The 21,436-nt window shown below is 50.7% G+C and overlaps 2 protein-coding genes across 3 annotated transcripts; both read right to left on the bottom strand.

Annotated features, from left to right (window-relative positions):
* Position 1: 1 nt before the first annotated feature.
* Positions 2-5,837, bottom strand: mrpl24 (mitochondrial ribosomal protein L24). Its single transcript, XM_088620327.1, has 6 exons — positions 5,679-5,837; positions 4,757-4,949; positions 3,600-3,695; positions 2,635-2,738; positions 1,720-1,850; positions 2-854 (listed from the first exon to the last, which is right to left on the bottom strand). Exons 2-6 carry the CDS (start codon positions 4,937-4,939, stop codon positions 718-720), a joined length of 651 nt encoding a protein of 216 aa, XP_088476453.1. The 5' UTR covers positions 4,940-4,949; positions 5,679-5,837; the 3' UTR covers positions 2-717.
* Positions 5,838-7,393: 1,556 nt separating this feature from the next.
* LOC148639964 (hepatoma-derived growth factor-like) lies at positions 7,394-21,333 on the bottom strand. 2 transcript variants are annotated; one of them, XM_088621450.1, is made up of 6 exons: positions 20,789-21,333; positions 14,474-14,550; positions 13,410-13,548; positions 12,633-12,809; positions 11,883-12,128; positions 7,394-11,128 (listed from the first exon to the last, which is right to left on the bottom strand). In XM_088621450.1, the coding sequence occupies exons 1-6, from the start codon at positions 20,873-20,875 to the stop codon at positions 11,108-11,110; spliced, it is 747 nt and encodes a 248-aa protein (XP_088477576.1). In that variant the 5' UTR covers positions 20,876-21,333; the 3' UTR covers positions 7,394-11,107. The 2 variants fall into 2 exon arrangements, with proteins under 2 accessions (XP_088477576.1, XP_088477577.1); XM_088621451.1 differs by lacking the exon at positions 20,789-21,333 and adding an exon at positions 16,507-16,644.
* Between the last annotated feature and the right edge of the window lie 103 nt (positions 21,334-21,436).

The following is a 21,436-nucleotide window of genomic DNA, read 5'->3' on the forward strand; positions in this document are numbered from 1 at the left end:
ATGTTTTTGAAAGGTCTTTATTGTTGCATGTATATAAAAATGTTAAATAGCACTGTTTCGTGATGAACTGACAAAGAGCATTCAAGACATTTACTAACAGCCTATGGGAAGCGGTCAAGACCTCAACAGAAACCTATATCACTTAACAGACCCTCTTGAATTCTCGGATTGCGCTCCCATCAAGTCAATACTGCTGGATGTGAATTAGCCTGAGAGCCTGAGAGTGTGGCAGGGAAGCCAGAAGAGATGTAAAGCACTGAAGGGCTGGGGCTGCCTGCTTTGACTCCAGAAAATCTGCCCATGCTTACACAAGTGCTGGCAGAACCCCCAGTAGCTGTACGGGGTCTTCAGCTCCAGTGCTGGTGGACTGGGAGCCCGTAGGTCTTTTTATGGTGCTGTTCAACTAGCAGCTGAGGAAGACCTCGTATAACAGGCGACCTGTGGCTTTGGCTTGTGATCCAGATCATTAAGCTAAGTCAAGAGAGATCTGAAGCAGAATGAAAACTCAGGGCTCTGCAGCCCTGCATGGCTGGAGCTGCCCCATCCCCAAATTAAAACCTTGAGAATTTAAAGCCTGCAGGTCGCACTTTCTGAGCACACCCAACGCCATGTCATCAAGCTCACACAACTTCCTCCCGGGGGAAATCAGCAGAGCGAAGTTACGAGGCTGTTTTCGGAACAAAAAACGGCCCATCAGCTCCTCTCCTGGACGGATCTTCAGTACCAGAAGCTCTTTCGTGCGCGCCTGGTCTCCACGATGCCCATCTTCTCCATGACTTCCTCCTCGAAGGTCTTCAGCGACGTAGTGTAGGTCTTCTCCAGCGCGTCTTCCGGGGACGTGTCCTTGGGACCATCTGACAGGAAAAAATAATTCCCCGCATTTCAGGAACAAACTCACTTTTCAGATTTTTTTCTGTGCAAAGTGGGCTCAGCCTTCAATGAAAACATTTCTGTTCATTTCACTATTGTCTATTATGATGCCTGCAACTTAAAACCTTCTCCTGTGAGCTCAGACATTACTCATCCTGCATGTGCTCTGTGCTCCTCCTGTGAGCTCAGACATTACTGATCCTGCATGTGCTCTGTGCCCGTCGTGTGAGCTCAGACATTACTGATCCTACATGTGCTCTGTGCTCCTCCTGTGAGCTCAGACATTACCGATCCTGCATGTGCTCTGTGCCCCTCGTGTGAGCTCAGACATTACTGATCCTGCATGTGCTCTGTGCCCCTCGTGTGAGCTCAGATATTACTGATCCTGCATGTGCTCTGTGCCCCTCGTGTGAGCTCAGACATTACTGATCCTGCATGTGCTCTGTGCTCCTCCTGTGAGCTCAGACATTACTGATCCTACATGTGCTCTGTGCTCCTCCTGTGAGCTCAGACATTACTGATCCTACATGTGCTCTGTGCCCCTCGTGTGAGCTCAGACATTACTGATCCTACATGTGCTCTGTGCCCCTCGTGTGAGCTCAGACATTACTGATCCTACATGTGCTCTGTGCCCCTCGTGTGAGGACAAGAAGCCAGAGAGAAAACACTGCACCATTTGAGTGCGGCTTCAGAAAGCAGGCTTGATAAAAGGCTTCAGGGAGGACTGGGAGCCACGATCAGGTGTCCCGAGGCCACCCGAGTACTGCCCAAAGGTGATTTCAGAATAAGGTATCCCCAGCCCAGAGCCTCCTTGTGGCAGCCGGCTCCTCGACCCCAACGGCCTCTCACCATTCCACTGCTCGGGCACGATCCCGTCCCGTCGCTGGACCACTGGTTTGGGGATGAGTCGTCCCGTTCTTAGGGACACGCGCACCTTCTCGCCCTCCTCCGTGTAGCGCCATTCCACCTCCGTGGGCTTCCTGGTGCGCCAAGCAAGATGCTGATCAATTCAGTTCCAGCCTTATTCTAGCTCAGTCCAATACAACAACCAACATCAGGACAGAGAAGCCAATACAACAGTGTTAGAGAAGAGAAACGTTACGCTGTGTGAGAGCGATAGTCTCCTGTCAGACTATCAGACCTGAGCACCGCTCTCCTGTCAGACTATCAGACCTGAGCACCGCTCTCCTGTCAGACTATCAGACCTGAGCACTGCTCTCCTGTCAGACTATCAGACCTGAGCACCGCTCTCCTGTCAGACTATCAGACCTGAGCATTGCTCTCCTGTCAGACTATCAGACCTGAGCACTGCTCTCCTGTCAGACTATCAGACCTGAGCACTGCTCTCCTGTCAGACTATCAGACCTGAGCACTGCTCTCCTGTCAGACTATCAGACCTGAGCACTGCTCACCTGTCAGACTATCAGAACTGAGCACCGCTCTCCTGTCAGACTATCAGACCTGAGCACCGCTCTCCTGTCAGACTATCAGACCTGAGCACCGCTCTCCTGTCAGACTATCAGACCTGAGCATTGCTCTCCTGTCAGACTATCAGACCTGAGCACCGCTCTCCTGTCAGACTATCAGACCTGAGCACCGCTCTCCTGTCAGACTATCAGACCTGAGCATTGCTCTCCTGTCAGACTATCAGACCTGAGCATTGCTCTCCTGTCAGACTATCAGACCTGAGCATTGCTCTCCTGTCAGACTATCAGACCTGAGCACCGCTCTCCTGTCAGACTATCAGACCTGAGCACCGTTCACCTGTCAGATGGGTCCACGAGGGCGATGTCCTTGAGCAGCAGGGGGGCCTCGCTGGCGATGTACATGCCCCGGTAGTCCTCCGTCTTTCCGATGTAGCGGAAGTGCTGCCAAAAGGATGACAGGGCCAGTCACCAACCAGGGCCGCCTGTGTCCACCTGGTTTCCGGAGGTGCCCTGGGTTGCCCACTGGGGGCCCAGATTACCGTACCCTCCGAGGAACCCTTAAACTCACCAGGTTCTTCAGAATGTCGGGGTGACCCTGCTAGAGCTAACGACCCACAACCCAGGACCAAACCAGTTTCCAAGGGTCCAATCCTTTGCCTGTGTGAGCTAGCTGAGACTCCGCCTGCTGAAAATCCTGGACAATAAAGGTTCCCAAGCTCCCAGACAGCTCAACAAACAGATCCCAAATCCGAGGCAACACGCACACGGATACTATAAAGGTCCAAGCCAGGGGAAGGCAAATACGCACTCTTCACGTCTGTTCCACTAGCACTGTGGTTCCCAGTCCTGGGCCTGGTGACCCCCACACACCTGCTGGGGGTTGTTCCAGCCGAGCCCTCAGTGAAACAGTCAGACCCTTCATCGACTTCAGAAGAATAAGATTCATATGAACTGTTTGTTCCCAGCATGTTGGAGTTTTAACTCTTGCATCAATAAAATCCCAAAGTGGTGACTAGAAACAAGAGGCAAATATTCCATTTAAGCAGCTTAGATCAATGAAGGCTTCAGTGATCTAATGAAGGCTGGGCTGGAGTGAAGACCAGCAGATGCCTGGGTCACCAGGACCAGAACTGGGAAACAATCCGCTCCCAGGAGTCTGATCCTACCATCAATCACTCCACTGGTCCTCATTCCTGAGAGCAACAGAACCAGAAGATCGGACACAGTGCGGGACGTTCGCGTGCGGATCAGGAACGAGACTGGTTCAGCCCGGTCCTCCCACATGGCCGCCGGCGCCCTTACCGCGTTGAGTCCCTCCAGGATGACCCAGTTCCGCGCCCGGATCACCTGGCTGACCTTTCCCTGCTTCCCGCTGTCCTTCCCAGACAGGATCTCCACCTGGCCGAAGGAGGAGAGGGTCAGATCAGAATTCGAATCTCAGAGCACAAACCCCTCACAACGCAAACAGAGAAATGAAAGTGGCCTTTGAATGAAATGCCAGTGGAATTATATTGCTTCTGCCACCTCCTCGTCCGCAAGGGCCTGCAGGAGAAGACGTTGCGTAGCACTGAGTGCAGAGCAGCTGTGCTGGGACTGGAACAATCATACCCAAGATTTGCAAACCCGGCCCTGAAAAAGCCACATCACAGCCCCCCCAGCTACGATCGAGAGTAGAGCAGTGACAGAGCTGAAGCTGGAGAAACGAAGTCATACAGAAACACCCCTGGGCCAAGCAGATCATTTTTGCAAGACAACAACCAAAAAAGTTGATCAGAACCATGATACTCTGCAGACGGACTCAAGCAAGCTGTTGTCTTTGGTGGGAAGACAAGAAGGTGCGTTATTAAAATAGAAAACGAGGATGAGGTTTTGATTTCAGTGGTTAATGGAGGTGTACTCAGTTTTTTAACAGGAACAATCTTAAGAGAGCTTTAACCCCTTTTTTTCTATTGGTAGAGGTGTCGCATGTCTTGCTCAAAGTGTCACCCAACATCACAAGCTAAGGAAACGAAGAGAGTTTGGAACCAGTCACTCAGGGCTTATAGGAATGTCCTCGACCGACGGGCTAAAGGAACTGAACCTCTTTGGTCTTGAGCAGAGAGGAGCAAGAGGAAACACGATACAAGATTTCCAAATCCTCCACGGTCACTAACAAAGTCAACCCAGTGGATGTCCTCAGGCAGAACAGTTCAACACAAACCAGAGGACACAAGCAGTAACTGTGTGGACGTGCATTTAAAACTGAGAACAGGAGGCCCCTTGTTTACACAAAGAGTGGTGGGGGCATGGAACAGTCTCCCCAGCCGTGCGGTTGCAGACGATGCCCTGGTTTCTTTCAAGAAACGGCCGGATGAGATCCTGGTGATCTATTAACACTAACGACCGAATAAGACTTGATGGGCTGAACGACAGCCCCGTTTCCCAGCCTCCCCAGCTCCCATGCCAGCCGGCGTGCCCACCGTGTCTCCCTTGAAGACGTGCCAGTCCTCGGGGGCGATGGGCTCCACCGCTACCCTCCTCCTCTTCTTGCCCGGCGGGTTCTGCCTCTGGGCGTTGATGGTCCAGGGCCGGTTGGTGCCGAAGCGGTACCCCGGGGGCACCTTGACGCGGGCAGCCATGGCGAGCAAAGCGGTCAGTCGCATGGTGTCGGGACTGAAGAACGACAAATACCAGGTCAGGGAGCCCGGCAGAGTCGGATTTTGATCATACCGTCCCAGAGAGCCTGCAGATCCCCCATTATCGAGCTACAACGCAATAACTCTCTAGGAGTGAAGAACTGCAGGTATAGTGCAACACTTTACATGAGACACACACACACAAAAATGCGATTAATCTTGTCTGCGCATACTATTGGATGATAAGCAAACGAAACATAACAATCGCTGTATACATTGGAAAATGAGCACATAACGTAGACGGAGTTAAGTATTTAGACAGGCTTATTAAGTAGAATCACAATTTATTGGGAAAACATAGATTCTGTGCTTTTCTCAATCAGGTTATGGATAATTAACGTGTTTAATTTGTTGTCTATAAACGCAGCCATTGTTTAAACACCGCTTGATTTTTACAGACTGAACTAACAGTTTAACTATGTCTGTTTTTTATGCTGTACGTTATCGGGTGAATTGGCCACTTCTTTTACATCACAGCATTTAAAACGTAGCTGTGAAATGTTTTTCTATCCCTATTTAAAACTTCTAAAAACATCTAAAAATGGGGCAAAAAACAGCATCAAAGCCCATTTTCGATGTGACACTGAAACAACTTCGACTTAGATTTTATAAATCATACATTGTCACTGAATCAATTATTAAAAACCAGTTATTAACAAACATACAGTTTGATCATACATTAAATCCTCATTTTAAATGAAATTACCTCTTCCTCAAGGTGCTCCACAGCGCACGCAGCACCGCATGAACCTTCACCTCTAACCTTTCGTAACCTTGATGACAACCGTGATAAACAGGTTATTTCATTTTAAGCCAAGAGACAATGACAGTTAAATAATCCTGAATGCCTCTTCAACCCAGACATATCTGTCAGTGTTTTTAAAAAAGTTTCTCATTCAAAACGAATTTGCTTTCGATCCGATTCACGGTGCACCCTGGGAAATGTTGTTCAAATTCGCGTAGCTTCTGAAAGAGCGACTACTACTACTAATAATAATAATGCTGATAATATTAGTAGTAGTAGTAGTAATAATAATAATAATAATAATAATAATAATAATAATAATAATAATAATAATAATAATAATAATAATAATTAAAGCGATATAGCTTTTCTAAAGCACACGGCACAGTGGTGCCCTTGAAATGACATTAGATGTACGGTGCATTCTGGGACTTGAAGTTTTTCGTAGCTGTGTAGCTCCAGACAAGATGTGGTTGACTCATAAAGACTACAAAAGTCAACAGGCCAACCCGCCTTCATGTGGCCATTTTATGTAGCCTACACCCGTTTTATATAGCAAACGAGGAGAAAGATGCGCGCCCTAGTGCGTTTTTCTCCACAAATAGCAGTCATAGGAATTTTATTGTGAATTTTTGCCTTCAAGCAGCTGCGATTTGCTACAAAAGACAGGTTAAATCAAGTTAAATCTGAATATTTTTTCTCTGTTTTAAGTTTTCAAAGGCAGTAATAGTCATTGACTTCTTGGCTTAGGATGGCATAGCATAGATTGAATCTATCAAATACAATCTCCTGTTGTTCTTAGCTTTCATTGAAACAAGTTGATTAGGCTAAATTAACAATTCTTTAATTGAAATGTTCTTAGCAAAAATGCTGGCTGGAAAAAAAACTAACTTTACTAATCATGGCAAGTAAAATAAAGGTCACAAGCAAGATGAAGCCATTTGGCTCTTGTAACCAGTTTAAACTGTGACCACAACTCCCACACAGTCAGCTGCTCTGATTCACTGAGCAAAGCGTTTGCAATTCGAGCAACTGGTCCCAGTTGAAAAAAACAGCTTTGCAACTGTAACAGGAAGCCCAGCTTGTGTCTGCACATGAACAGTGGTAATAGACAAGCACTGTTCTTCAAACTATAGTCAAGCAACAAGTGCACAAGGTTGAAACCTGAGTAGGAATGTTAAACCACAGTGTCCTTCATAAATGTTCATAAATTGTACAGCCTTGACTCCCATAGTTCAACTGGTGCAGCAATTTCTCACTCCTCCACCCAATCTGCTGGGCTTCCTACGCAAAATAAACACCAGGAGACACAGCACCCCCTCCAGGGTCAGGAGTGAGTATTAGTGGTCTTGCTTAACATTGGGTTTTTGACTGACTTCGTGTACTTTAATAACCTCTCAGTCCTGCACCAAGTTTGCTCTGAATACTGAATTTTCCAGGTTAAATACAAGAAAAGCTACTGAAATCTGAACAGGCAAAAACTCAAACAAGAGAAAGTATGTTAGTGGGACGAGCTAGATGACGTTCTTCACCAGTGTCTAGGTACGCGACACTAACTCACGTTCCCCTCTGCACTTCCTGCCCAATAGTTTGAAAAAACTTTATTTACCTTTCAGCCACAAAACAAAAAAGCCAGGGTGCAAGAATGCCAGTCAACACAAAAAAAGCACACAAAGTTTTTTTTAATAAACAGGTTTATTGTTCTAACCAACTGGATTGAAAGCTACATCATGAGAACTAATCTGAAAGCGAAGTGGAGCGTCTTTCTGCGCAGAGACAAAGAAGCCACCTTTTCCACATCTCAACCCTCATTCCTCACTTGTCATCCAGAAACGACCACCCGGTGGCTGGCAGGTCAACAGGGGAAGGGAGAAAAAGATGGGAGAGACAGAAATGGCAATACAAAATACACCTCTACTGAGTAGTAGGGAAAAAAAAGACTTTAAAAAAAATCTACAAAAAGTCACCACCCTCCATCAAAAGGGTCATACAGAACAGATCTGCGTGTGGCGAGATTCAGATCAAGAAAGGACACTGGATCTGCAGAACCACCCCCAAAACACTCTGCAGCCTCAGCAAAGAGATCCACACAGAAGAATTCCAGGGCGTCAAAAACAAATCTGCCCACCTTCCAAACCTTTTCCCTAAAAATCCATGACAATCTATTACGCGGTGCATTCCGGTCTCCAGACTGCTTTAGCCTCAGCCTTGGTACACGCATCAGGAAATTTAAATAATACAGCAAGAAAAAAAAAAACTTCTACTTTTCCAGGTCTTGCACTAAAATTCCAGAATATATACATACTGTTCTTTAAAGTTGTACGTCTCTTTGCTAGGTGAGATACAGACCAGCCGAAAAGAAAATGTTTTCTTTGTTTGACCAAGACATGAGATGGGATACATTTCGCCCAGGGGCACGAACACACCAAACATCAGGGGATCGCTTATGTGGCACCACATCAGAGCTGTGGTCTCCTTATAGGTCCTGGAGAACCCCAAATTAATTCAGCCAATTGTTCAGTAAGGACAGCTGTGGTCTTTAACAGCTGGAGGGTATTCAGAAAACTGGTCCACATGATCTATTACTTTAAAACCGATTCCTTAATAACAGTTTTTGTGTCACACGCCTTTAGAGAGCGATTTTTAACAGTGATCTATGACCAGGCCAGACTGGAGCTTGCCAGAAACCTCCCTTCGAAGCTGCAGAACTGGGTAGGGAGCTGAAAAGCGCTCTGCGGTCAGCTATGCGCTTGTAGGCTGTCAACCCTTCTCCTCAAGCGTCCATCTCTTCTGGTTCCAACTGATCTCTTAATAAGACTGAGTCCCCCAACGCAACTGACTGATGTCCTGTTTTTAACCAATTTCCACACTCTAGTCTCTGCTGAACTGAACTCTGCCCTGTTTCGGGGAGTCTTCGTCTGCAGAGGTGCAGTTTCCTTATTTCCAGACACCCAAAACAACAGAGAAGCCTGAAACTCAGGGATCAACACTGGGGTGATGCTCATTATAATTCCAATCCATGGGGGGGGGGGGAAGAAAAGATCTTAGGATCTCATCAACTTTCCAAAAAGATTAGAACCAGAAGAAAGAGGGACACTCCAGGAGCAGGGCTGAGCACCATTCAAGTCACACTGCCCTGCAAGTCTCCCTAAACGTCATCCGTGATTCTGGGGAAAGATCCCATTCCCATTGTGACAAATTCCACCTGGAATTGGAGATAAACTCTGCTAGCAAGGTGTTTGTGTTTTGTGGGCTCTTATTCCAGAGCTCCACCCGCCCACCCCACCCCCACCATCATCTTAAACATTCAACCATTACAAACGTAATGCAAATCACAGCAGGAAAAAAAAAATACAAATCGCTCTCTGGATCATTATGCTTAAAAAAAAAAAAGGCTTCGTCTAGTAATGCTGGCCAGAGGGATTGCAGTTTATGAGGACAGGTCATCGGACTGGACCCTTGTGCTGCGGCAGCAGTGGAGCCTAAGAGTGCCTGTCATGTGATAGACCCGGGTTCGAACAAAGTCCAGCACTATAGGCTTTTGAATGGGTAGACCGAGGGCCTTTTCATCAGGCGAGACGTTAATGTTGTTCAGTTAGTGCTTCCATTCAAACCCCAAGGCAAGGGGTATCATAGTTTGGCAGGAGGCTTGGACTGTCAACAACAGAGAGCAAGAAGACTGGAAACTCATCACAGGTAGGCCTCACAAATCCTTTCAAAAGAAAGCTGGTTGGCAGATTTTATGGGCTTAACATTCAACGCCCCCTTGTCAAATTGACTTTTGTATCAGACCAACTTTGTCCCCACTGGCTTTCACTGGCATTTTAGCTGATATTATCTGCCTACTGAGCACTGCTGCTCTTTCTCCCTGACAGCCAGATAATACTAGCCTGGCCGCTTCACAGCCTGGCTTCTCCTGTCCTCAGGAATGTTTCAGCATCATTCTCACCTTGCCGCATTGCCTTTAGGTTTGAGAACTCAATCACCCCCTTCCAATTACCCATTTTTTAAACACTTTTTCCAGTTCTGGGTCATGGGGGAGCTGCACCCTATCCCAGCAGGCAATGAGCGCAAGGCAGGGTACACCCTGGACAGGACGCCAGTCCATCGCAGGGCACTCAGACACTCACACCAGGGGCAATCTTCCCAGTAGCCAATTAACCCACCAGCATGCCTTTAGATTGAGAGAGGAAACCGAGGCACCCGGAGGAAACCCACACAAACGCAGGCAGAACATGCAAACTCCACACAGACAGCACCCCAGGAATTGAACCCAGAGCCCCAGAGCTGTGAGGCAGCAACGCTAATCACTGTGCCACCCTGAATCTCCACCTTCTGTTCCTTTAACCCCATGCTCATTTGCACTTTCTTAGAAAGGGCATTTTGTCCTTATATTCATGCAGTGACTTGATCAAACTACATGGGGTGCAGAGCAGCTCTTAGATTTCAGAATCTCTTACAACTTAATTTAACCAACATCCTCCCCCTCCTTAAATGCAGTACTCTAACCAAACAGCCTGTCGCTAAATTGCTAAACCTAGTTTCTGGTTATTGTCTTTTTCGTTTTGCCCGAAATTTTATTTTAGATCCAGGAGACATGTGCAGTCAGGTACTGAGACTATTACTGTCTAAAGTTTGTTCCAGGCCTAAACGTCTACGAAACACGTCTGACTTCAGAATATTTGCTTTCCACTTATTTCTGCCTTGTAAGTCTGGATGTTATGTGACAAACATTTCGCTAGCACACAAGCCTCATCCAGCTAATTAAGCATAATCTTTAACGATCCAGAGCGCAGCGGACACATCTTCAATCAAAAAAGGAAATTTTGTGAAAAAAAATCATCTCGTTTTTGCACCTTAAAACTGAGATTTGTTCATTTGATAAAGCACAGCAACTGTCTGTATGCCAAACACTGCGTTTAATAGCAAATTTTAACATCTTCATACTAACATCAGAATTAAAAACATCATATTAAACATGATTAGCAAAAGATTCTTTTCAAATGGAATAATTTGATTACTGAAATGTTTTAAAGACGCGAGAGTTATGCTAGCTGTCCCTCACTGTTCGAAAAAGGGTCGGCACCGCCTGGTGCCCAGAAAATGTAATTGCACTTTGCTTTTGAATGTTTTCTTTTCCAAAACCCCCTTTTTAAAAAGGTTAAAACATTAATCACTTCTTAATTATGTCTCGGCGGTGCATCTTCAAAGCTGAGATGCCATCCCTGACCACTCTATCCAATACTGGCATGAGATTATTTTACTTTTTTTTTTTAAAACCATTACTTTAAACTGCAGAAACTAAGAGTTCAAACAGGAATTCTGTCAAATTTTAACGCTTATAACTCCCAAATACATTGGAAGTGCTGGCCGGCTGGAGAGTCCTCACATTAGGCGCTGTCTGTTGCAGCCTGTGGACAGAGAGAGAAAGGGAGATATTAAAGGCCTTACCAAAACAAGGGTTTAATCAACACGATCTAATGATACGGAGCATAATGGCAGTCCTGCTTGCCCCTACATGATTGCTGGACTTCACCAGGATAAAGTGGGCCTCTTACCTCTTATGTATAAAAAGCACAGCTCTCGTTCCTGCACCAGATGTGGAGAGGACCCTGGGAACTAACACCCACCCCAACACAGTGGCCGTCAATCACCCCCCCGCAGCTAGGGGGATCTCAGATGCCCGTTGTGGTCAGTGACCTCTGTAGGGCTCAGCCTGCACCCAGAGCGGGCCTTGAGCTACTCTGAAACCACCTCCAGTTTTGATGGGGCCCAACACTGATGGGATATGCAGGCCACTCGCGGCTGCCCAAGAAAGCAAGGACTCCGATGAAACATGACTTTGCAATGAGTCGCCCAACAGTCAGAACAGAATAGCAGGACTGATTCAAGAGCAGCAGGCATTTTGGGTTACGCATAGGGTTTCCAGTGTCTGAAACAAGCACATATCCCTTCAAAGCTGGTGAAGCTGAAGCCCTCTCCAAAACAGCTCTTTAATTCATTTTTTTTAATTGGGTTTGAAGTCTAGTTACCAGCAACAAAACAGCCCATCTTTGGTCTGCGACCCTGCTGACGTCCACTGCAGTTATTTTAAGGAAAACAGGTTTGTTAAAGCCCTGACTCTATAGTCTCTTAGCACTCAGGCAATGGTGAAGCTCCCATCACCTTCTCTGGTGTTAGCTGGCCCTCGGGGGCGGCGTCCTGGCCCTCCAGTTTTGATTCGCCACCCCGGGGGGGTGTGGCAGAGGGGGGAGTGGCTACGGGAGCCACAGGCTCCGCCCCCGCGTTGTTGGTCTTGGCCTCGGGCTCTGCATGGTCTCGCCCGGCCTCCTCCGCGTCCGACTTCTCGTTCTCCGCCTTCGTCTCGCCCTGCGCCTCGCTCTCCGAGTCCTTGGGTCGCTTCGGAGAGCTCTGGGAGAGGGAAGAGAGAAGGAAACGAGTCCGAGTGAGGAAGGGGGGGGGGGGAAGGGGTAGAGCACAGAACGGGGATTCTGGACAGCGGCCCCACCAAGGGCAGAGAGTTTTCAGGTTTCGTCGTGCACCCCGTTTCGTGCTCTGCTGCTGCGCACGTTTCTGGACGTCTGCAACTGGATCTCTCCATATAAATGATCCGTGTCTCCGCTGAAGGGAAAAGCCGCAACCCACTGCTGCTCCCGTCGCGTACAAAGTGGACACTGCAGCGATCGGGCAGCCATTGCCCAGTTCCCGGAGAGGCATCAGCTCCACGAGGCTCCCAGCTAAAGCAGAGCCGCCACGAACTGTACACACTAACTTAAGCTTGTCATCTTTCTGGCCATGCCCGAGTCCTCTCATTCCTTCCATTCCCCTGCACCTGTGACCCTAAAACAAAGGAAGTGATCAAAGGGCAGACCGACCCTTCTCACACTGGGGGGGGCGAGAAAAGACGAGGCGCACCTCCAGCGAGTCCTCGGCTGGCCGCTTGGCCCCGCCCTTCTCGTTCTTCTCGTCGATCACCAGGGTCCCCTCGTCCTCGTCGCTGCTGCCCTCCGCGCCGCCCTCCCGGGCCCCGGGGCGGGCCGCCGCCGCCGCGTCCCCGGCCCCTTCGTCGGCGGAGTCCTCTTTCTTGGCGGGCTGTAGAGGGCAGGAGAGCAAAGGTCACACCCCGACCCCACGACGACCTGCATCACTGCGACACACCCCGTCTGCCGCCCGGCCCTTTTCAGCGAGGAACTGCCCATTGGTTGGCGATTTCACATCGGCCCGATTTGGAACCGCAGCTTGATTTCAGACCCGGTTCCCTGGCGGGGAGACCCGCGACCCACGCCCCCCCCCCAGCCTGCAGAGGCACAGCGGGGAGAGCTCAACGGCTACCACCTGGAGGAGTGGGGCGGCTCGGGCAGACATCAATGGCGGTGCCAGGCCCGGAGCGGAGTGTCCTCACCCGGGCCGACCCAGACCCAGCGCACCTTCCCTGCCCAGGCACTCCCACTGGACAGAGCCTGGTTACGGTCAGCGAGTGAGAGGACTCGCAACGCCCCAACCACAGAGTCCAGCTGAGACCAACACCCAGGAGAGATCGAGACAGCTGAGGCTATCCTCCGCACCCTCCACCACAGGGTCCCCTGCAGAACTGGACCATGGGAGGGAGGCGATGGGTCCCAGCCTGCCCAGCCAGCCACAGGGCAGGGAGGTGTGGCGGCTGGACACCCCAGGCGACAGACAGGGCCTCACCTCGTACCCCGACGCCTTGACGGTGGGGTTGTTCTCAATCTCCCATAGGCCCTCGCTGAAGCCTTTCCTCTTGTTGGGCTTTCCGAATTTGTCCTTGCACTCCTCGTACGGAAACAGATCCTTGGGGCCCAGGAACGCCCTGCAGGATGGGAAGGAGAGACTGAGGTGAAGCACGCTTTCCGGGCAGAAGAGCACTGCCACCCCCGCCCCACTGCTACCGGCTAAATCCTAGGAAGACTGTATAACGACACTACAAACAGTTAACGATGATCACATGATCCAGTGAAGTCATGGAGAGCTCAGCTAGAATGAGAATTACAGGTGACCCCAAACTAGAGGCATTTGAGTTGTAATGGTCCAACATGTTGGGTAAAGATCTCTTTACACCAACAGGTACAGGCCTTCGAAAACTGAATCTCATCATTTTCTAGTTTGTGCACCTAAGTGCACCAGCAGCCATATCACCCCGAAACTCACAACTGGCAGCCCACTGAAGCTAAGCAGGTGTGAGCCTGGTCAGTACCTGGATGGGAGACCTCCTGGGAAAAACTAAGGTTGCTGCTGGAAGAGGTGTTAGTGGGGCCAGTAGGGGGTGCACACCCTGCGGTCTGTGTAGGTCCTAATGCCCCAGTATAGTGACGGGGACACTATACTGTAAACAGGCGCCGTCCTTCGGATGAGACGTAAAACCGTGGTCCTGACTCTCTGTGGTCATTAAAAACCCCAGAGTGTTTCTCGAAAAGACTAGGGGTGTAACCCCAGTGTCCTAGCCAATCATGGCCTCCTAATAATCCCTATCTATGAATTAGCTACATTACTCTCCTCTCCTCCCCACTGAGAGCTGATGTGTGGTGAGCGTTCTGGCGCACTATGGCTACCGTCGCATCATCCAGGTGGGGCTCCACACTGGTGGAGGTGGAGGGGATCCCCATGACCTGTAAAGCGCCTTGAGTGGAGTTTCCAGAAATTATTATTATTATAAGTCACAAAGCACTGAGGCAGAAAGAGTTTTGTCCCGGGCTGGCCATGCCCTCTCACCCCTCCCTGACCGCGACACTACTCACGTCTCGTGGGTCCCGAAGAAGAACACCTGGTACTTGTTGGAGGGGGACTTGACCGCACCCTCCGGCAGCTCGTCGATCTGCGGAAAGAGGAGACAGCGTTGGCTCACCAGACTTTGCTTGTACAAATGTCGCTCCCACCAGCTTTTAACCCCAGTCTCGTCACCCCCCACCCCCACCCACAACAGAGGCATGTCCTCAGCCATGTCACACGACGCACCGCCTCGTACACAAACCAGCAGCAGGTCAGACTCGATGGCACATCGAGGCAACTTTACTTGAAAAGGGGACCCTTGCCGGCTGTTGCCGAGACCCAAAACGGAACAGACTTCGACGGAATGGGAATGGGACCCGTTGCAGCCACACGTGGTACTGCAGGAGTTCCTTGTTAAAGCCGACGCACGTTTTTGTTCCAGCTGGGCTCTCGGAGACAAAGCGGATCGCTGTATATTTACAGCTCTGGAATGGGGATGCAGATCTATTGCAGCTATACATGCTCCTACACGAGATGCTACCTGACACTGGCTACCTTCGCCTCCAAATTGTTTTGGTCCAATAATGGGCCGAACTGCAATGCATCAGCAGAACCCAAGTCATTCCCCAAAGAACACAGCTTGGCCTCACCTCCCCCCCCCCCAGTAAGCAGGCATGCCGGTGCAATTCAGGCCTGCCGAGTGCGAGCTGCTCTCTGTCCTGGACAGGTCAGTCACAGAGGGCCGGAGGGAGGGGGGGGGGGGGCTGGGGGGACGAGCTTCGGCTTCCCAGAGCTCCACCCGGCTCCTACGCCACTTAATCGATGAAGTGAGCTCTCCCTAACCCGGATGAGCTTGTATTAAAAAAAAAAACAGAACTCCTTCGCACACCACCCTACAGCCGTTGAGGCTTCTGCCTGCCGATCTTGCCTAATGTGTGCGATTTCACAAGGCTCCAGACTAGAGGAGGCCCTTCAGCCCCTCTTGCTTGTTCTGATTTTGCCGTCTGAGCCCTCGGATTTGAAAAGGGATGAGCTCTGAGGCAGAGGTCTCTCTTTAAACCTTCATACCTCACACCCTCCCCCCCCCCCGCTGTCCCCACCCGGCCTCACAGCCTTCCCTGGCAGGGGAGAGCAAAAGCCACTCTTGTCCGACACCACACGCCCTCCTCTCCTGGCTCTCATCCCGGGATTCCTGGCTGCCAAATAAAGATTTCCGGCTGCTCTCCTGTTGCTGCTGCCGTTTAAAGCGGAGTAGGGGCGGGGCTGCCTCTGCTCACACACAGGCACACATACACACTCCATCTGCATTCTCCCTCCGACTCAACGCGCAAAAATGCAACAGGCACAGAAAATAATTGATGCGACACGCCCACGCCAATAAAAAAAAAGCCGCACAAGATGCTAAATCTGTTGCACTCCAGCTTTTCTGCTTTCTCGAGCAAGTCATTAATACTGTGTCACACCCCTGGGTTTCAGTGCTCTTCCTGTGCTTTCAGGGTTTGCATTTGCCAGCAGCCAAATCCAGCTCCTTAGCCTGCCTGCTCCTTTCACTTGCTCTCCGGCTTCCTTGGATCTGACCTCTTACCCCACACTGCCTCCCTCCGTCTCTCCCAGTGCCTCGGCTCTCACCACTAACCCCACACTGCCTCCCTCTGTCTCTCCCAGTGCCTCGGCTCTCACCACTAACCCCACACTGCCTCCCGCTGTCTCTCCCAGTGCCTCGGCTCTCACCACTGACCCCACACTGCCTCCCTCTGTCTCTCCCAGTGCCTCGGCTCTCACCACTAACCCCACACTGCCTCCCTCTGTCTCTCCCAGTGCCTCGGCTCTCACCACTGACCCCACACTGCCTCCCTCTGTCTCTCCCAGTGCCTCGGCTCTCTCAACCCCACATGACCTCAGTGTGTTCCCCTTACTACAAATCCCTAAGAAGGCAAACAGAGAACTGGTTAATTTATGTTCAAAATGTCAAAGACGTTCAGAGGAGCAATGAAAACAGAGCCCCCCCCCCCGTGTCCCAAGCAGATCAACTGAGCTTGGATGATTCAACACATTTCCTTACCGTTATGACAAACCGTGACATCACGCCTCGGAAGAGTGCGACTCCACCCCCCCGGTCTGCGACTCCTGTAACCGAGCCGAGCCAGGAAGCCCAGCCACAGAGCTATCAGGCTGGACGGTTGGTCCTGACTCACAGCGAGCTCCAACCCCACGGCCTGCCTGCCTCCCCTGCTTCCTGACTGAAAAACACCCCCACCCCACCCCCCGCCCCCGACTGTGGAGCCGGAGGCCGGGAGCTGGTGTGCAGAGCAAGAACGCACAGCCCAGCAGCCCACCGAGGGGACGAACGAGGCAGACCAGCTGCCAGCTTGCAGGGCATTCTGATCCGTTCTGGGTTTTCTTGTTCCCCCGAGCCGTAAGCATGCTACTTAAAGAAAAGGTCAACGAGGCCTGATTTTTAACTAACATGGATGGCACATCTAGGCAAACTGACTTGAAAAGGGACACCTTTGCCGGCTGTTGCCAAAACCCGAAACGGAACAGACTTCGACGGAATGGGAACGGGACCCGTTGCAGCCACACATGGTATTGCAGTAGTTTCTCGTTTAAGTCGACGCTCGTTTTTGTTCCAGCTGGGCTCTCGGAGACATAGCAGATTAAAACTGAAACGTTGTGTTGTCTTCCCTCTCTTTTCAGCACAGGAATAAACCTATTACTTGTTCCTCTGCAGCCTACACATGCTGATGCAGCGCCCTACCTGAACTACTGTTTATCATTACTCATGGGGGGGGGGGGTGATCAGCACAGAGCTCTGCGATTAGCAATACCATAAATGAAGTGCAAAACATAAAAAAATAAATCTGCCTTTTTAAATCGAAAACCCAACAGCCTCTTCACAGAGCTTAAACATCTATTTTTCTGTATAAGGGAACACGACCAGGGGGTCTGCACATAACTGACTTTGAAACAGCAGTCTCTTATCAATACAAAGTCTGATAAGAACCTAAAAGGGCAACAAATTCAAGATTATTTTTACAAGGAACTTCTTTATGACCAATTACTTTGCGTGTATATAGAGTATATGGGAGGCCCACCACTCTTTGCGTGCAGAACAGCCTCCTGTTCTCAGTTTTGAATGTACTTCCCAAGTGCTCATTGCGATTCCATTGTAAATGAGGCCTACAGGAAAAGCTCACGACAGCTACGGGGTCGTCAAGTCCATCAGCGCTCAGCGCTTTCCTCAATAACAACCGAGTGGTCGCCGGCCAGGCCTGGCCTGGAGAGCTCTCCATCTCTACAACAGGGGGGGCACAACTCCAGTCCCACAGGCTCTCAAGGGCTCTCTTTTCTTCTGGGACCTCATTTCTCCAACTGGGCTTGTTATTTGCTCATCAGACAAATTTGAAGCCTCTCCATGTCCTGGAGAGCCTGGGACATTTAAAGAGACCTGAGCAGCCTGCTGGACAGCGCCCCCTGGAGGACTGGGGGCAGGGCACCCCTCCGGTCTAGATCGTGCCCAGGGAACCCAGTCCACGCACTGACAGCACTGGTGCTGGGGCAAGAAATGTGGCTCTAGAACTCACGTTCAAGTAGACCGACCCTACAGCACAACAAAAGTTCTCCCCCTCTAGTTTGATTAAGAAACCATGACAACTCAGATCACACCGAAAGGTTAGCAGGGAGGCGAGAAATCAATACCAAAATCCCCATTTGCTTAATCTGCTGCAGGCAGTCTCCCTATCGGTTTACATGCCATCCCGGAGGGCTCAATGGTGTCACGGTGCCTCATTTTTGTTTTACTCTAAACTTGGGATTCCAGCAACACCAGCCCCCCCCCCCAAAGCAACTTGTCAAGGCCACTAGCTGCAGCCCTACATAAGATACAGCTGCAAACTAGCGTCAACAGGCTGGCAGGCTAATCTCCTGCCTCTCAGCCTGTTTCTGTATGTACACGCGCGTGCATGCGTGTGTGTGTGTGTGCAAGGAAAGCACCTAACAGCACAGAGGAAACTCGATGACTAATCAAAAACCAACCAGCCCAGAGCTCATATCCTGGGCGATCGCCGTGATTAGAGGCGGGAAACGCGAGCTTGGACAGATCGTGCTGGCCGATGGGGGTGGGGGAAGGGCTCCTCTCTGAATCGGGCCCCCCGGTACAGGCCAGGAGGGCCCAAAATCAAAACCTCTGCGACTGCTGCGTTTTAGACCCGACTGGAACAGCGCGCGCTCTCCTGAGAAACGCAGGTTCGATCACTCCCTGGGGTCACATCAACTCACTGCGCAGAGCACAAGAGGAGGCAGAAACCTTGCGCTCCTTGGTGATGGGAACAGGACAGCAGTCATACTGCTGCACTTCCTGACTGGGGCGGAGGACCTGCGCCTGTGGCTGGAAGGTTGCCGGTTCAAATCCCACGGCCAGCAGAGGAATCCTACTCCGTTGGGCCCCTGAGCAAGGCCCTTAACCCCAACTGCTCCAGGGGCGCTGTACAATGGCTGACCCTGCGCTCTGACCCCAAGCTTCTCTCCCTCTCTCAGAGAGCAAGCTGGGGTCTGCAAAAAGACGAATTCCTAATGCAAGAAACTGTATATGCTAATAAAGTTATCTCATCTCTTATTATCCACTGCAAATTAACTGTTCAGCACCACTGCAGGAGCCATTTATACAGCTTCCAGCAGTCTGAAGTAGACTGGGTTTAAAGTACAGCACCCGGTACCCAAGGGTCCACAACAGAGCTTAAAAGACACCAACACTGGGGAAATGTTTTTACACTCGCTGGACCGTCTCTGACGGAGAGGGAAGAAACAATGTGCAACTTTCAAAATCTGCTGCTGCGGCGGCGGCAAAAGGGAAAAAAATGCAATTCTTCGGCCAAAAACCATTAACCCCCAAGAATGCACTCAAAACAGGACAGTGTCTGTGAAAAGCGCACTGTCAGACGGGGACAGATGCGCCAGTACACTGATGCAGAACCGGTCCTACCCGTTTGCGCGCTTTCTTGCCACGGCCAAAACATCGTGGCCCGTGACGTGAAAAAATACCCCCTCCCACCTCACGCACAAACACCAACCCCAAACCACAGAGAAGTGAGGACCGCTCGGTTTAACGCGAGTCGTCGTCCTTGGGAAGTACAGGACGCGTGTGCGCACGTTTCCGCTGGACTGGGCACAGCGCGCCTCTCCCAGCTACAGGCACTACGAGGCAGGAGCGCCCGGGATAACATCCCAGCCAGCGCTCGGCGTGAACGGCGCGGCCTTATCAACACGTGTATCCCCTCTCAGGCTCACATGAGGCTGAGCGCCCGCAGCCCTGTCTTCAAGTGAGCCTCCTCCCCCAAGAAACACGCTCCCCGCGGTCACACCTCCTGGCCCAGCGACGACAAGAAACTTGCGGCACCTCTCTCGATCCCCCCCGCTATAAATGCCCATCATTGCCGAAAAACGCACACGTTTATTTTCTCCCTTTTTTAAAAAAAACTTTCGTGGAAGTCAGAAATGAAGCTTGACTGTGCATTCCCGAACGGCAGGTGAAGGAGCCGGTCAGACCGCCGGGGCGACCCCCGGTGGTTTCGATATCACGTAGGGGGGCGCAGGGACACACGTTACAGACAAAATACGGCCAAGTCAAGGTCTCTCCGAGTCGGCATCTTAACTTTCACAAACAGCGGCTGAGGGACAAGCCGTGTAGTATAACTTAAAAAAAAAGGGTGAAGACGGCCTCTCTCCCAACCGCTGCTGAAAAAGAACTTTTCTTTTTAAAAAAATCTCCCCCCCACCAAGGCGCAACGTCCACCCGGTCATTGACAGTATCGCGTTACTTTATTTTAAAAAACAACTACAACAAAATGCGGCCAAATTCAACTTCCCAGTGCCGGTCGGGTTTCTTGGCTTTCTGGAGTGCAAGAGCCCCCACTTTCCCCCCAGCCCTCCGCTCTCCTCCCCCCTCCTCCTCCCCTGCCGCCCGGTCGAGCTGCCCAGGCGAGCCCCCGGCGCGCTGCTCCGTGTGCGGCTGCGACGCGCGGAGAGGCGGCGGGGGGCTGTAGGCCGCGCCGAGAGCGGCGGCGAGCAGGGCGCCGGACCAGAGCGACCGACAGACCGCACGGCTGGGCTGCGTTTCGCTAATAATTTGGCCAACAAATACCAATTCCTGCCTACCCCCCCCCCCCCCACCCCACCGGCGTCTGGATAAACTTTGCGCGGACACCAGCGGTAGGCCCCAGGCTTATATCACACACTGCCGCCACCAGGGATCCATTTTGCAACACAGGATAAAAGCAAACATGTAGACAGATTTAAAAAAAAGGGAGAAGACAGGCACAAAGTTAAGACTTTGGAGCGTCGCTTACCCTCGCAGGCCAGTGGGGATAACCTTTCATTTTGGCAAACACCAGATCGCCGGGCTTATATTCCCTTTGCCTGCTCGACCTGGGCATGTTCCGTAGCAGTAATGATGATAGGAATAATACAAAAAAAAAAGTTCCAAAAAGAAAAAGCAATCCGAAAAATAAACCTTTTCCTTCTCCCCCCCCACCCCTTAAAAAAGTTTACAAAGCTCCCGCAGAAAACAAATGCAAACCCCGCTTTTTTTCTGCACCAAAATTAAGTCACGCGTTAAAAAAAAAAAGAAAAATACAGTATAGATTTTCTATGCGAGCCGGAGAGAATTGCAAACTTTCCGCGCTGCACCGCTGTTTGCAAAGTTGCCAAGGTGTTCGTCCCAATTGCAGCTTCTTTGCCCCCTCTGTCTTTCGGTGTAATTGCTGGTTCCAGGGACCTAACCCCCCTCTCCTATCTATCTCCGTGTTTTTGTTTGAAATTGGAACTCCTTCCCTCCTCCGAACCGCGACACCCCCCTCCTATACCGTCGGGCAGCAGCGGCTCTCGACTACTTCGGCCTTTCCTGGGGGAGGTTGTTCTGTTCCGTCGGTAACCGCCTCAGGCCTGGTTAGTCAAACTCAGAGCCGTGGATGGACCTCTTAAAAGGGCAACGTCGC

This window comes from Lepisosteus platostomus, chromosome 26 (assembly GCF_059453375.1).
Source record: "Lepisosteus platostomus isolate fLepPlt1 chromosome 26, fLepPlt1.hap1, whole genome shotgun sequence".
NCBI classification, from domain to species: domain Eukaryota; kingdom Metazoa; phylum Chordata; class Actinopteri; order Semionotiformes; family Lepisosteidae; genus Lepisosteus; species Lepisosteus platostomus.